Source organism: Mizuhopecten yessoensis, unplaced genomic scaffold (assembly GCF_002113885.1).
Source record: "Mizuhopecten yessoensis strain PY_sf001 unplaced genomic scaffold, ASM211388v2 scaffold8335, whole genome shotgun sequence".
In the NCBI taxonomy this organism is placed as follows: domain Eukaryota; kingdom Metazoa; phylum Mollusca; class Bivalvia; order Pectinida; family Pectinidae; genus Mizuhopecten; species Mizuhopecten yessoensis.
Genome location: NW_018407496.1, coordinates 299,786 through 317,902, shown reverse-complemented (window position 1 = coordinate 317,902; position 18,117 = coordinate 299,786). Strand labels below are relative to the sequence as shown.

The 18,117-nt window shown below is 38.2% G+C and overlaps 1 protein-coding gene and 1 long non-coding RNA gene across 21 annotated transcripts in view; one reads left to right on the top strand and one right to left on the bottom strand.

Moving 5' to 3' along the window:
- LOC110455629 (disabled homolog 2-interacting protein-like) overlaps positions 1–18,117 on the bottom strand; it is a 241,543-nt gene that overhangs the window by 25,887 nt on the left and 197,539 nt on the right. The window contains exon 1 of one of the 18 annotated variants that reach the window (XM_021505873.1): positions 11,144–11,247. The exons of the other annotated variants lie outside the window; for them this stretch is intronic. Within the exon in view, the coding sequence (XP_021361548.1) occupies positions 11,144–11,244 (101 nt within the window). The 5' untranslated portion in view covers positions 11,245–11,247. Of the gene's footprint in view, positions 1–11,143; positions 11,248–18,117 lie in introns of those variants that run through there. 18 annotated transcript variants of the gene reach the window in all.
- The window catches only part of LOC110455633, a 13,563-nt gene continuing 7,551 nt past the window's right edge, over positions 12,106–18,117 (top strand). For all 3 annotated transcript variants that reach the window (XR_002463480.1, XR_002463479.1, XR_002463478.1), the window contains exon 1: positions 12,106–12,250. This is a non-coding gene — a long non-coding RNA (uncharacterized LOC110455633). The remainder of the gene's footprint in view (positions 12,251–18,117) is intronic.

The following is an 18,117-nucleotide window of genomic DNA, read 5'->3' as shown; positions in this document are numbered from 1 at the left end:
CCGATTAAACCTACAAATGTATACATCCAGCTCCTGTCAAAACACAACTGTGTCAATATTTCTCCCGTAAAATCTATGAACCATGATGATTCATTGTTGATTTCCTTTCATCTTCTCAAGTCATTAGTTCTGTAGTATATCCGATTATACATGTTTCATTCATTCATATTAAGCACTACATATTCTCAGCACATTTCCAGTTGTGGGATACCTCTCCCTTGAGTCCTCCAGTCACACATCCCTGTACTTGTGTATACAGTAGTCAAAAGTTGTATGACCCCAATATTCTGAGGTACACGATTCATGTACCAACCTTCATGAGTCAATATAACTCTATGATCATGTACCGACCTTCATGAGTCAATATCACTCTATGATCATGTACCAACCTTCATGAGTCAATATCACTCTATGAGCTTACTAAGTAGACCAATGTGTGTCACTATTTCTCCCTTGTTGTGTTGAAATGTAGGATTGTGTTCCCCCTCCCTCAGTTTGCATGTGCATTACACGAGGGTATGATACATGTGTACTCCCAGTACACTACCTCCCCAGACAGCTGATAGGGGAGCGTTGTATACTTAGCTAAGTACATGTCATACACACTAATACTTCTAGCCTTTCTCCTGTCATATCCATCCCAGAAAATATGTCCACAAAAACCACAAAATACACACATGTGATGCCCTCATGTTCAAAAACATCCAAAAGCATTACCATGGAGACATTAAAATTAGTATTATCAGTAAGGATATGGTGTGGGGATCTGGGTGGGAGATTACAGTGAGATACTGATCACTGAAATATGTGTCTCTTGTTTTACCCTGATTATAACAATGATCAGAGCACCAAGTGGGATTTGAAGGGTTTCACAATCTCATCACACATGTTGACAATGACGTCAACCCTTACCTTCTTACTGCCATGGTTAAAAGTCCTCAGAGTATGAAGATTGAGCTGATGGAATGTCTTTTAAAATAACCATCTCAATACAATCCAGTAAAAAAACCAGTTTTTAACAATGCCACTGTATTTTTGGATAGCAATATAACCAAAATAGCTGCCAATATACAGATCAGAAGGAAGACAGAAATGCTGAGGAGTCCCCCACTGTCATCTACATGTACAGCTCGTACAGACCAAATATAGAAACAGCCATGCTAAAAATGGGATCATTTAGCTATCATAGTCTGCAGTGTTTATAGACATATGTTGCCATGATAGATATTGAAAATATGATTCAAATACTGAAAATGAACAACATATTAAGTATGAATGAAACTGCTGTGTTACTATGGTAACACCAATTTGCTAGAACTCCATGATTAGCACCCACTTAAGTCAAAGTCTTGCCATATAAATATAAAGGTAGGGTATATCAAGTGGATCCAGGTGGACCGTCCAGAATATTCTGGTGACAAGACTACTTAATTAACATAAATTACGATGTATTACCTACAAGTACACATAGCCTCAGATTTAAATTACAAACAACAGGTTGTGATTGGTTAGATTCAAATTCAAGTCAATGTTACTGATAACAGGGGATCATGTCAGAGTTCTGAGTACACTTGTGTGATGCCCAGATGAGATAAAAACTCCTTGAATTCTTCCCCCTCCCAACCTTCCCTTCCCCCTCCCCACATCTCCCCTATAAGTAAACAGATCGTGTCTAGAACATGCAGTCTTACAAACATTGAACAGGTTTCAATATGTAGGTATTGGTTATCTACCTTTTTCATATTATATGATAATGTTATCTAATATATATCTATAATGTTATGCAAAAGTACTATGCATCAAAAATGGCAGTGTGTGCTGGTCTAGTGTTTACTGGAGGATAGTTGTCGTGTGCTGGTCTAGTGTTTACTGGAGGATAGTTGTCGTGTGCTGGTCTAGTGTTTACTGGAGGACAGTTGTCGTGTGCTGGTCTAGTGTTTACTGGAGGACAGTTGTCGTGTGCTGGTCTAGTGTTTACTGGAGGACAGTTGTCGTGTGCTGGTCTAGTGTTTACTGGAGGACAGTTGTCGTGTGCTGGTCTAGTGTTTACTGGAGGACAGTTGTCGTGTGCTGGTCTAGTGTTTACTGGAGGACAGTTGTCGTGTGCTGGTCTAGTGTTTACTGGAGGACAGTTGTCGTGTGCTCGTCTAGTATTTACTGGAGGATAGTTGTCATGTGCTGGTCTAGTGTTTACTGGAGGACAGTTGTCGTGTGCTGGTCTAGTGTTTACTGGAGGACAGTTGTCGTGTGCTGGTCTAGTGTTTACTGGAGGACAGTTGTCGTGTGCTGGTCTAGTGTTTACTGGAGGACAGTTGTCGTGTGCTGGTCTAGTGTTTACTGGAGGACAGTTGTCGTGTGCTGGTCTAGTGTTTACTGGAGGACAGTTGTCGTGTGCTGGTCTAGTGTTTACTGGAGGACAGTTGTCGTGTGCTGGTCTAGTGTTTACTGGAGGACAGTTGTCGTGTGCTGGTCTAGTGTTTACTGGAGGACAGTTGTCACATGCTGGTCTAGTGTTTATTGGAGGACAGTTGTCGTGTGCTGGTCTAGTGTTTACTGGAGGATATTTGTCGTGTGCTGGTCTGGTGTTTACTGGAGGATAGTTGCCATGTGCTGGTCTAGTGTTTATTGGATGACAGTTGTCGTGTGCTTGTCTAGTGTTTACTGGAGGACAGCTGTCGTTTGCTGGTCTCGAGTTTACTGGAGGACAGTTGTCGTATGCTGGTCTAGTGTTTACTGGAGGACAGTTGTCGTGTGCTGGTCTAGTGTTTACTGGATGGGAGTTGTTGGTATAAAATCTTTCCTGGTATATAGGCAGGATAATCTACATGTAGATCCTATATACTTTCTCAATAGTTCTGCCGAATTAGAACAAACATAACTGATTGGAGATAAGTTGGCCAGCCAACCATTAATGGATGGCCATATAGCTCTCCTCCAATACAGGGTAATACACAGATGTGATAGTATCCAGGATTGCCAGACCCCATATATATCAGGTCATTATAATCCAATCAGCTCACGTCCCCATCAGATTACCAGTATCCACAACACATGTCAGAAGTTTATGACCTTCAGTGGTAATGTTTTATGACCTTGGGGTCAGCCCGACCATCCTCTGTTGATAATCGAAAGCATGCAAGTCTACTACATTAATTTCAATTGATTATTATTCCACTTGACATGATAAGTGGCTGGCCCACTGTGAGTTGTGGAACATGCTGTGCATAAGCACTCGTCCCAGATCATTACAACAAAACTAGTACAATGTTCACCAACCAAGAATCTACGACATAGAATCTACCATAGAATCTACGGAGGTCTATATGACCCGTCAGCTTAAACAACTTTAAACGAAGCCTGTTGTGTGTTTTGATGAGCTTTAGTGTCCATCGTTCAAAAGGATCAAATATCTGTAGCTGTACGAGTACACATCATCAACCAATTCAGATATCAAACACTCAGGACAGGTGTAATTTTTACATAACTCCCAACTTAGATTATAACTACATCTCCTCAAATGATTATATTTTATATAAGGAACTTTCTATACTTTACTGTAAAACTTTCTATTTCAGTAATAATTACCAAGAAGGTATGTTATAGGCATAATAAAGTTATGGTAAGCATTACATCATTTAAAATTGGTTTTGCACTATAAAACCTAAAAGTGACACCCATATTTCGGTGTAATGACCCATGACTGCTGGACACCAGCTGATTTTCCACTTGGGTTATTTGTGGCTCTAACAATACGTACATGTCTCTAGCTGAAGACTGAGGCTGGCTGGTAGTCCTTATTTCCCTTTACAGGCAGAACATCTATGTCCATTGATTTTAATCTGCCATTTATAACCTGTCACACCGACTTTATTCACTGTCTTTACACGGACATCATGTCAAGACTTCGGTAACCTCCCAGACTATGTGTATGGGTATTTTATGGGCACAGACTCAGGTCTACAAAACCTATGACACGTACCACGTTCATCAATGGTCAGCCTTATCAGTATGTCCACTCACCTTTAATTCCAGGATAATCCTTCGTATGTGGTGTCCACATGCACATTTGATGACCATTGATTTTCAGCCTGTTATGATAAAGCCCTATTATTGATCCCTAACATGTGATACTGACAGAAACACTCCCACAGCCAGATATGTAACAAATCTGAACCAATCAGCCCGCTATTATCAACAGATGCCTTGTCCCATGGTCCTGTGGCATCGCCAACCCGCTGATCCTCTGTGATAAAGGACAGAGGAGAGATATTCTGGACATAATCAGATCTCCACCACTATATATATTGGGGGAAACCTGCTTTATCTCGGGGAAGGATCTTCTTACAAACACTCACCCCTAGATTAGGGAATTCACTAGATCAATAATATCAAAATACTGGCAGGCAACAAAATGCTTAATGTGTCTTGACAAAAATAATTGTACCAGACCAATATTTCCATCAGGTACCAGAAACAATGCTGATGGTTACACATGTAGGCTATTAACATAAAAGAACTTCTACCATGTATATGTCTTTCTATATTGTAATACATTTACATGTAAATAGCAAAAACAAAACAGAATGACAATAACAAGTACCTACCTAAAATGCATTGCAGAGACCAAATACCATTTCCTAGACCTTGGTGCTATAGAGTCACCTATAAACACCACATATTCTTCAACAAGTCAATATTCCATGTATCTGTAGTATAGATGTTCCTTAGTATCTCGGTATATAAAACAGAACTGTTACCTCCAGGTTGGGAACACTGAAGTGATGTCCTGTGAACTTTCAGAGGTCAGCGTGTAACGTTACACACCTGTCAGTACATAACATTACCTGTCTTACCAACTCGTCACAGGTACATAATATTACAGGTGATTTACAGCAGGCAAGTTAAGGTTTCTATAAATACAATAGAGCCATAAAACACTGACCACAACACACCACAGCAAACACCACACCAGTAGTGGTGATATGGCTAACAACAGATCAATAAACTGGACAATACCCAGCAGTGAATGACCACCACTGGCCATTGATCGGTGTTGTAGTTTGCACCCTATAATGATGATGACCTATAACAGATATATACTCTGAAGTGACCAGTCGGAATGTCATTGACCATTCTGGGAGAACAATACAGAAGCTAGGATATCAAATTAAAATGACCATTAGAATGGACAACGCTGACCACCACAAAGCTGTTAGGGGGAATATTAACACCCATGACAGGTGTCCTCTATACTCATCACCATACAAACTGTTAGGGGGAGTGTGGTATTATCACCAGTGACAGTGGTCTGAATGACCATCACACAAACTGTTAGGGGGAGTGTGGTATTATCACCAGTGACAGATGACCTTTATTAGTCTCATAGAGCCATGTAGCTCCATGTTACATTTAACCTTCAATAGAGACAGAACAACTGCAGTCTTTATTACAAAGACATGATTGCAGCATTTTCTACCCAACTTAATCAGCACATATCCAGAGCTAGGTGATTAACCTGTTAGTGACCACTCATAACAAAGAGTCAATGATCTATAAGAATCAGTTACATTAGCAACACCTACCGGTTTACATACCCATACATATATGTATATTGCATGCCCACATTTTCATCAAAAAGTGAAAACAACTCTTACCAATAATACACAACTTCCGAAACAATATGTGTCATAGGTCAACGATCAGGATAAAACAAACAGCCCAACACTGAACAATTAAGCTTGATTTAAACTGTTGTGACATCAACGGTAAGTTAAATAACTGGTACTTTACTTAAACGTTTCCTTAATCCTGTTACAACCATTGTAAATTTGGACAGCACGTTTGACCGGTCAAGCTGTTGTGTTGGGATTAAGTAAAAAATACTTCATATCAAGGAACAGTACATTTCATATTTATGTAAGATATTAACTTTAGTATTGATGTGCCGGTAGAAATCAATTAGATTTACTGGCCGGGAAATTGACCGGTCAACAACTCAAATTACCTTACGTACAGCACCCTAAGGATGCTTGTTTAATACAGCTAGTTGACTTCTAAATATAGATTCTTTTTCCTTTTTTTTACCTTTAAAGTTTTAAACACTGATTGCGTTAAAACATTTAGACCTGTGTCACTTGATCAGGTCTATTCTAATCAGTTCTGAAGTGAAATATGATCCTTCCGAAATTAATAAGGTCTAAATTCTCTTTCAAAATAATCTTTCTCAAAACTAATATTTATTCTGTTTTAATGGTGAGGATGATTATTTGCCTGTGTTTCCCTATGAACACCTACTTAGTGTGTATTGGTAGAGGGAGGGAATAGCTTGGGAGTACTTATATACACATACCAATCGGCAGATTATGTATATAAAGACCTGGGGGTTATAACTAGATATACAATATATATAGCACTGCCAACATTAACATTGGAGGGGCAGGAATGTACAGAAACAGTGCCAAGTCATAAAGGATTAGTACACAGCCAACAAACCAGATAACGGGTCTTAAAAAAGCAACAGGAATAACTTCTTTGAAGAGGAGACAACTCTACATATACTCACACAAAATTTGTCCCTTAAGCTATCAGATTTGTTTTTATGGTAGAATAGAGTTACCAGGTCCATATATTAATAAAGGATAACTTGCCTTACCAGACCTGATAAGTGAAGTGACACTCTTTGAGCTCCCTGTTAGTGAGGTGACTCTTTGAGCTCCCTGTTAGTGAGGTGACTCTTTGAGCTGCCTGCTAACGAGGTGACATTCATTGAACTCCCTGCTTACGAGGTGACATTCATTGAACTACCTACTAGCGGGGTGACATTAACATGAGTTCCTACAAGCGGGGTGACATATTATAAGAGTTCCCTACTAGCGGGGAGACATTCTATGAGTTTCCTACAAGTGGGGTGACATTCTATGAGTTCCCTACTAGCAGGGTGACATATTATATGAGTTCTCTACTAGCGGGGTGACATTATATGAGTTCCCTCATAGCGAGGTGACATTCTATGGGTTCCCTTCTAGTGGGGTGACATTCTATGAGTTCCCTACTAGCGGGGTGACATTCTATGAGTTCCCTACTAGTGGAGTAACATTCTATGAGTTCCCTGCTAGCGGGGTGACATTCTATGAGTTCCCTACTAATGAGGTGACATTCACATAAGCTCCCTACTAGTGAGATAAAAATCTGAGTTTGAATCCTGCTAGTGAAGTGACATTTTTTACGTTCCCTGATAGATATCACGAGGTGATGTTCACTTGGACTTCCGAAAGTTACTACCCTGCAAGTAAAGTGACACCCAAGGATGACACTCACTGAATTCCTTCAGCAGCATCTCTTACTATTCTCCCACAAAGGTTCCCATAGGTTCCCATGGCAAGGGGGGATAATTCTCATATATTTCTTGTGCATGTGCCGAAGGTGTGACACAATGCTGGGGGGTGTATATATCTCTTGGGCATAAATACCACCAGTTCACACCCTACCAGACAGTCTAAATGCTCCACTGTCAAAACAGGAAATATTGCCTTGGTATTGGTACAGGGTCAGGATTATAATCTTATGTAATGTTGTACCTACAGGCAGCTCAGTGAGATAAACTAAACCAGGTAATTTTCCTTGTTTGTAATGGACACTAATGAAATGGAATATATGTATATATTTCATATTTGATATGAAAGATGATTTATGACATTTAATAATTGTTCAAAATCATAAAACATCCAACACTTAATTTATCCCAAAGCTATTAATCACTCTGAATCTTACAAAAGCATGCATCCATATATATATGCTAGAGCTGTCATGTACAGCCGAAAATTTTCAAATTCAAAAACGTTATCAATGAATTTCCTGATCCAGCTATTAATTCACACACTGTCACTGATAAGTATAGAACTGCACCGATTAAACGAGACACCTTATACTCATCAATCAAGGTCCTTCTGTCCCTGTGTCAATTGAAATATCAACTGCAAATGCCGTTTAAAATTCAAATGTTAGAAGTTTTAAATCAGACTCTAAAATAGGCCTTATTTGAATGGTATCAAATTTTGATGTCCTAATTCTTTCAATTACGAAAGTGTGATTGTATTTGACAGTTTTAAATTCAAGTTTTAAATATTATGTATAATATTGTACTTACAATATTTTGTTGACCATGTTGACGGTTTCCAGTTTGAATATCTACTATAAAACACTTGTGATGAAGGAATGTAACTCCTGTTAGGGATTTGTATGACTCAGTGAGAGATAGTTGATACCCTGAGTGTCCTGGTACAGACCCATCCATCCCCACCGACACACCACTACCTGACTGACCCACCAACTCCCAGAGGTTACCTAGTGGTCACATGTACACCTGTAGATATATACAGGTAGATACCTACATAGCTTGGAGAGTAATACCAATCTCGCTGTGGGTCTGTATAGTATGTGTTAATACCTTTGTATACTGAAACAGTAAACAGGTTATACCAACCTACACAGGTAAGTGTTTCTCACTAATTAACAGGTGAGAGATATACCTGGATTTTGACCCCTTGGGTGGGGGATCTGTTTGCTTCACCTCTGGCAGTGAGATGTATTTAGAGATTGAAGTATTTGTTGATCGACATGGAAGGTGTATGTCAGCTGACCCTTACGGTCAGTACAGTACTGGATGTAATTTATATGTAAATATAGCTGGTTACTGATTTTGAACTGAACAAATATTTTTATATGAAATGAACCAGTGTAGAAAGTGAATAAATTGAAACCATTGAATCTTGTTTTAATAGACACCTAGCCAGCAGTGTGTATGTAAATATCACACTGAAATGTACTCATTAAACATATTGTGGTACAAAATTGATATCTGAAAAGTAGTCTATATGTTAATATGTAGTTCAGAGAGGTGTCAATCACTAAAAAGCAAGGAATGTATTACAGCAGTACTAGGACCACTAATTAAAAGTCATCACACCTGACCGGGTGACCGGTCACCCTGCTACTATTAATGACTTGTAGAACTCTATGAAGTATATCTAAAATTACAGTCCAATATGACCTTTGAACAGTTCTGGGTCACTAATTCTCACAGTGATTGACAGGCTCTAATCCTTCTAATCTTCTGCCATCATATTTCAAGGTGACGACCTTCAGCTTTTATGTTACTATGCAACACTAACATTTAATCTCAACTGTTGTTCTTTTTTATTCCCTCAGATTAGCACACAGGGATATAAGGTCTATGACAGTATTGACTGGAGATTTTACAGACTGACTCTAGTGGGGCTGATACTGGCCCCAGATGTTTCCTGTCCCTGCCACTTGTCTCCCCTGAAGTAAACATCAGCTTGTCTGTTTGGTTAGTGCTGTTTAATGTCCGTATAACGTTACATATAAATCTCCCTAAACTTCCTGGACTTAGATTCTCCTGTATGGTACCTTGAGTACTGACTGATTGAGAAGGCCTACTTATCAAAGATACAGAAATACAAAATTATGGTTTCTTCAAACAAACTGGGAAGCCAGAACGGTGTTACTAGCCTGTTAGACTCCATATCAGAGACGTAAAACAGGTTTTCCCCAAGTTTCTTTTACCATTTTTGTGGTGAAGAGCACCAAAGTTATTAAACCCCTCACAGACCAATCCTGTCCCGACTTCCTTCCTTAATGATGTAATTATCTTCAAATATAAAATAGAAGGAAAGGGAGGTGGTGGGATCATGATTTCTGGGGTAGGTTGTATGTGTGGTTGGATGTAGAAAGGTATCGACTAGAGCTGTAGAGGGTTTGAGTCCTTCTGTCTGTCTATCCCACTCATCTGCTGTCAGGTTTAATATCTCCTGTCTGTGAGAGAATTACTTATCTTTTATCACCCTGCTGTTGTTCTACAAATAGCAGACATGTTCAGCTTGTGTAACAGAGTTCAGCATGATTCAGGATGATTGCACACAAACCCATTTAGCTTCATCCCATACCGCCCAACTGCATAGAAATCACCAACTACAATTACCATCATATATCTCTTAACAGAATTCTACATGTTCGTAGGTAATGTTATAACCTGAATGAATATAATGTAGAGAAATAGTTCATACCTATCTACAAAGGAACCTGCGATGGCTGACAGCTAACCAGACTTGCAGCAGTGCGCCCCTTAGATTAGAGTTGTGTAATGTTTAGATCGTGTCTAAACTCTCTCTACACTTAATTCTTAACATTTTTTTTCTCTCAATTTATCACCAATCTGAATCCCGAGATAAAATGTTATTCTAGCATGATTCAAGCTGGCTGGAGAAGGGAAATAAGTCAGTCTGTATTGAGTAGATCCCCTGACATCACATCAAACACTATAATCACCAGTGGGTGATCAGGTCACCTGAAACTACCATCCTCTTTATATGTGAAATTGACCAGGGGAGATAGTTGACCTGCCCAGTTAATAACCAGGAGAAAAACTAACAAGAGAAGTATATAACCAAACAGAGGAGAAACTAACCAGGGGAGACAATCAATGTACTACTAATCAGGGGGGACAACTAACCAGGGGAGACAATCAACATACTACTAATCAGGGGGGACAACTAACCAGGGGAGACAATCAACGTACTACTTATCAGGGGGGACAACTTACCAGGAGAAAAACTTACAAGAGAAGTATAACCAAACAGAGGAGAAACTAACCAGGGGAGATTAACAATATACCACTAATCAGGGGAGACAACCAGAGCACCCAAGCAAACGTTTTTCCAAATATCTAATTACTGACATGTAACCTCAAAGATAATTTTAATGGAGCATTTTTGATAAAAATGTGCAGCCTGTTGGGAACGTATTACTAGTTTTGAGGATTTGTACCCCCACTAGTATACTATAGGTATACATGGGAATATATAATGAAATATCAGGACTGTATGATATATCAACATCAAGGTTGAGATATTTAACAGACATTTCAAACAGGCTGATCTGACATCATTTTCAAGTTAAATATAAAATTTTAACTAAAGCTATATTTACCATGTAACATTACCAGTAAGTCCTGGCTTTATACAATAGAAAAATAGTTAAAGGTGGTATTAAATTTGCACCTCTTTTGAGTTGTTCAATTTTTATACAGTAGGAAGATAGTCAAAACAGTGGTATAAATACGTACCTTTTCCTCTTGAGTCGTTTAACTATACACTTAGGCATGATAGGTGATGTAGTGTGTCTCCATGTAATAGCATCAATATTTGATGAGGGTTTAATATACATCTATATATATGTACACAAACTAGAGTCAGGTGTTACTGAGGACATTCCGGTCACATGACCAGCTGTATCTGGCTCCACTGAGTACAACAAAGTACATAAGACATTATTTTTGGGGGATGTGGTCCAGGGTTTTCCTGATGTTGTTGTTGACAGAGTCTGTGTGATGATAATAGCAATCATGACTGTACCAGTCAGACTCCCTACTGTATCAGTCCATCAGTACGACACAGTAAGCCACAGGACACACATCAGTAAAATGTTAAGTTAGGTCTTACAGATGTTAATAAAATTAACATATCAAATGATGATATTTACAATATGTGTCATACAGGCCTGTTGTGTAGTGCCTAAGTGGTTCCTTCATGTTCATTTCTATCTTTATGGCTTTACCGTTACATGATAAACTAGTGTCAAACTTCTTTTTTCGTGATATGCTAGTGTCATATTCCGTCACATCGGAAGTAATCGACACTTAGGGTACCACCTAGATATTTCACTGTAATTCAAGGACGCTGCCACGATATGTACTCAGTGACCTGGAATGCTCATATCATCAATAGGAAGCTGTTGATACATCAAAACACTTACCACATGACTGGCTGTTTCTTCTATTTATATAATTGTGCAATGTTTGAGATAATGAGCTATATTTTGTGATCATATAATTGTTTAATTCTATCTGAATTTTAAAATCTTATGCATCCAGACATTTTTTTTTAAATCTAGAGAATTTGTTTTTAAACATTTGTTAAAAGATTTTCAGAAAAAAAAGAAAAGTATGAATTTATCATTCACATCAATTCAAAAAGTGTAGAGATTGATTTATCAACCACTCAGGAATGTACTATGTCCTTATTTGGTTCTACACACAGGAAATGAACTCTCTAACCTAGGAAGTGACCAGGTAAAAATATGTCAAGATAAACTTCAATAGGACTGCTCAATCACCCAAAGTCCTGATACACCTACAACTCATTAAGTGTAGCTGGCCAGGTGTATTAGACAGGTAAGTATAGAATGGACCTAACGATCAGTGCACACCTGGTATAAGTACGTAACACCACTTAAAACAACCAACCTCTTCACTTCATATCTTAATAACATTTACAAACATTGCCCATAACAGATTCTTCACTTCCATTGATTAAGTCATTAATGTTTATTGAATCATGCATTACATTAATGAAGACCTCTCAACTGTTGTAGGGACCTCACCTGGTCAGACACCTGGTTAGACAACTTGACCACGGCCCCATCACAGAGTAACATACCTCAGATATCACTAGTCAGGCTTCATTTACATCTGACACCAACTTCCTTCCGATAGGTTAGATTTCCATCAATTTTACGTATAACAAGACAGGCATGGTAGATCCTGTGGTCACCTGACCCCCTAATTAAAGGTACTACATCAAGGTATAGGCTCATTAAAGGTAACAGTATGTGCTAGCACTGACTACCACACTAACTGTTTTTACCTGTAACTTGATCCTCAATCTCTGTTCCATACAAAATCCCATCCTCCACATCCATTCTATTCACACCTGCGACACGCTTACGTATCGTAAACACCAACATCTATTTCTACACATAAATTTTCACCTGACCGTAACAATCCTCATTATTGTACCTATCTTGTTGTCATACATGTGTCTCCTGAAACCCACTTAGTATTTACACATATCATGTATACAATCTACCTGTCATGACAAGGCGTTTATATTTGTATACAGGTGACCTTATATACATAATGTTAGATAGGTACATCTAGTATAATACAGCACACAATATCATTTAGTGTAACATTAGGATGGAGCAAGGTCTGTGTCATACCTTCCTCTGTTCCATCATCAAATCTATCATTACATAACAAACTGACAGGTGTAAATTAGATCTTTTAACCTTTGTACAGGTAACGAAAATACTTGTACAGCGCATATAGGTAACTAATTCACTATTACTTCCCTTTGTACAACCCAGTCCGAAGTGGAATTCTAACTCCATAATAATCTGCATGGGCTGAAATGGGTAGTAAGCCTTACACAGTCCCAGTTTATGTGTATGACATTGTAGCCCACACAGATAATTACAGGGATAAAGTCCCACTTCAAACCTTAGTGTAGCCTTACACAGTCCCAGTTTATGTGTATGACATTGTAGACCACACAGATTATTACAGAGTTATAATCCCACTTCTACCCTTAGTGTAGCCTTACATAGTCCCAGTTTATGTGTATGGCATTGTAGCCCACACAGTTTATTACAGAGTTATAGTACCACTTCTACCCTTAGTGTAGCCTTACACAGTCCCAGTTAATGTGTATGACCTTGTACATACCACACAGATTATTACAGAGTTATAATCCCACTTCTACCCTTAGTGTAGCCTTACATAGTCCCAGTTTATGTGTATGGCATTGTAGCCCACACAGTTTATTACAGAGTTATAGTCCCACTTCTACCCTTATTGTAGCATTACACAGTCCCAGTTTATGTGTATTACATTGTAGCCCACAAAGATTATTACAGAGTTATAGTCCCACTTCTACCCTTATTGTAGCATTACACAGTCCCAGTTTATGTGTATTACATTGTAGCCCACAAAGATTATTACAGAGTTATAGTCCCACTTCTACCCTTATTGTAGCATTACACAGTCCCAGTTTATGTGTATTACATTGTAGCCCACAAAGATTATTACAGAGTTATAGTCCCACTTCTAACCTTAGTGTAGCCTTACACAGTCCCAGTTTAGTGTATGACATTGTAGATCCAATGACATTGAATTTTGAAACATACAAAACTGATGATGTATATTACAAATAAAATATCCTGTCAAAGTTTATGTGTATGACATTGTAGCCCACACAGTTTATTACAGAGTTATAGCCCCACTTCTAACCTTAGTGTAGCCTTACACAGTCCCAGTTAATGTGTATGACCTTGTACATACCACACAGATTATTACAGAGTTATAGTCCCACTTGTCCCACTTCTACCCTTAGTGTAGCCTTACACAGTCCCAGTTTAGTGTATGACATTGTAGATCCAATGACATTGAATTTTGAAACATCCAAAACTGATGATGTATATTACAAATAAAATATCCTGTCAAAGTTTATGTGTATGACATTGTAGCCCACAAAGATTATTACAGGGTTAAAGTCCCACTTCTACCCTTAGTGTATCCTTACATAGTCCCAGTTTATGTGTATGACATTGTAGCCCACAAAGATTATTACAGAGTTATAGTCCCACTTCTAACCTTAGTGTAGCCTTACACAGTCCCAGTTAATGTGTATGACCTTGTACATACCACACAGATTATTACAGAGTTATAGTCCCACTTCTAACCTTAGTGTAGCCTTACACAGTCCCAGTTAATGTGTATGACCTTGTACATACCACACAGATTATTACAGAGTTATAATCCCACTTCTACCCTTAGTGTAGCCTTACACAGTCCCAGTTTATGTGTTTGACATTGTAGCCCACAAAGATTATTACAGGGTTAAAGTCCCACTTCTACCCTTACTGTAGCCTTACATAGTCCCAGTTTATGTGTATGGCATTGTAGCCCACACAGTTTATTACAGAGTTATAGCCCCACTTCTAACCTTAGTGTAGCCTTACACAGTCCCAGTTTATGTGTATGACATTGAACCCCAATGACATTGAATTTTGAAACATTCACTTCCATCATCCAAAACTGATGATGTATATTACAAATAAAATATCCTGTCAATCATCTAGGAGAATTTTTAACATGAATCATCCTGAATGTTGTACTCTTATAGATATATATACATATTGTAAGGAAATGATGTTAGAAGTTGGTTAGTAGACTTAGATTTAACTCCAACTTAATACGTATCTACGTCTATGTGTAAGTTACTGCACTGTTACGACACATGTTACCTTCAAACGGAAAACTAATCCTCACCTACTCGCGGAAATTTTGCAATAATCTGCAGACACATGCATACATGAACATGCATGGTAACACTTTAGACTAGCAACACAAACATGTGTTTTATTTTCAGTGGAATTTCTCGCATTCTGCATTTATAACATCCTATAGCAGCATCACAGAAGCAGTATGACTGTGGTAATGGATTCCACAGCTTATGATCTCAACAACACGAATTTCACAGCATTAATGACCAGGATTAGGAAGTAACATGTTTATAAAACGTTAAAGCTAAAAAACATCTAAAACTAAAAAAACAAACAACTAATATCCAAAGCTATGATCATTATAAATTGACTGGAAAATAAACAATAAAATATTACACAAAATTTAAACAGAATTCTATCATTTAAAAAGTCAGTCACATGTGTACTAACCTAGAACTCATACTGACTTTTGTATTGTTTGTAAATGAACAAATTCACATTCACCTTATAAGCCAACAGCAAAACCTACAAAGAAAGGTCTGACTCATCCAGCTTTATTGAATTTTGACAAGCAAGCGCAAAATAGTTCATTGTCATGATAGGAAGGCATTAATTATGCAACATTCAGGTATATGATGTAAAAGTCTTAAATACATATAACAGGGACTGTTTGACTACTAAACACTATACAGTAACAAACTGGCTATAACACCTACTATACAGGAACACACTGGCTATAACACATACTGTAGGTAACACACTGGCTATAACACCTACTATACAGTAACACACTGGCTATAACACCTACTGTAAGTAATACTAGCTATAACACCTACTATACAGTAACACACTGACTATAACACACTGGCTATAACACACTGGTTATAACATTTACTGTAGGTAACACACTGGTTATAACACTTACTGTAGGTAACACACTGGCTATAACACCTACTGTAGGTAACACACTGGCTATAACACCTACTGTACAGTAACACACTGGCTATAACACATACTGTAGGTAACTAACTAGCTGTAACACCTACTGTAGGTAACACACTGGCTATAACACACTGGCTATAACACCTACTGTACAGTAACACACTGGCTAAACACATACTGTAGGTAACTAACTAGCTGTAACACCTACTGTAGGTAACACACTGGCTATAACACCTACTATACAGTAACACACTGGCTATAACACCTACTATAGGTAACACACTGGCTACAACACCTACTATACAGTAACACACTGGCTATAACACTTACTGTAGGTAACACACTGGCTATAACACCTACTGGAGGTAACACACTGGCTATACCACATACTGTAGGTAACACACTGGCTATAACACCTACTATACAGTAACACACTGGCTATAACACATACTGTAGGTAACACACTGGCTATAACACCTACTGTAAGTAATACTAGCTATAACACCTACTATACAGTAACACACTGGCTATAACACAAACTGTAGGTAACACACTGGCTATACATATATAACACCTACTATACAGTAACACACTGGCTATAACACCTACTATAGGTAACACACTGGCTATAACACCTACTATACAGTAACACACTGGCTATAACACATACTGTAGGTAACACACTGGCTATAACACCTACTATATAGTAACACACTGGCTATAACACCTACTATACAGTAACACACTGGCTATAACACCTACTGTAGTTAACACACTGGCTATAACACTTACTGTAGGTAACACACTGGCTATACATATATAACACCTACTATACAGTAACACACTGGCTATTACACCTACTGTAGGTAACACATTGGCTGTAACACCTACTGTAGGTAACACACTGGCTATAACACCTACTGTAGGTAACACACTGGCTATAGCACCTACTGTAGGTAACAAACTGGCTATAACACACTGGCTATAACACCTACTGTAGGTAACACACTGGCTATAACACCTACTGTAGGTAACACACTGGCTTTAACACCCACTGTAGATAACACACTGGTTATAACACCTACTATACAGTAACAAACTGGCTATAACACACTGGCTATAACACCTACTGTAGGTAACACACTGGCTATAACACCTACTGTAGTAGTCCTCAATATTAACACAAACTCACAGACATCTAGAAATTGATCAGGTTTTATGGTTCTGCTTTTATAAAGGGGATCAAATACATGCAACTATACTTACTGAAATAAGAAAACACTTATGATCTTAAACATAATATTGCTGGGTAATTCATATAAGAAAGCAGGGATAATCCTGGAGGGGGTCATGTTCAAAACTGAAATTGACCCTTCCAAATTATTGTTCGAATTTTCTTTTAATTCTACATAGAATGGTCCTTCTTTATATGATATTGACTAAAAATTGCTGAAAATGGCCTACTGCTCTCAAATTCCAGGGTAGCACTGCATCAGTTGAAATCTTTTAAAACAGGGCTGTTTTTTTCAACTTTAAGTATGCTGTTTTAAAAGCAACCAAATGAAGATTTTTCTGGCTTTGAGTTACTTCCCTTTTTAAGAAAATAGTCTCCCATTTTGATGCTGTGCTTTCTATAATTCTGTAAAATGCATTGTGGGATATGATTTGCATGGAACACTTTCAAAGAAAAGGATTTAAACANAACTATACTGTAACACACTGGCTATAACACCTACTATACAGTAACACACTGGCTATAACACCTACTGTAGGTAACACACTGGCTATAACACCAACTGTAGGTAACACACTGGCTATAACACTTATTGTAGGTAACACATTGGCTATAACACCTACTGTAAGTAACACACTGGCTATAACGCCTACTGTAGGTAACACACTGGCTATAACACCTACTGTAGGTAACACATTGGCTATAACACCTACTGTAGGTAACACACTGGCTATAACACCTACTGTAGGTAACACACTGGCTATAACACCTACTGTAGGTAACACACTGGCTATAACACC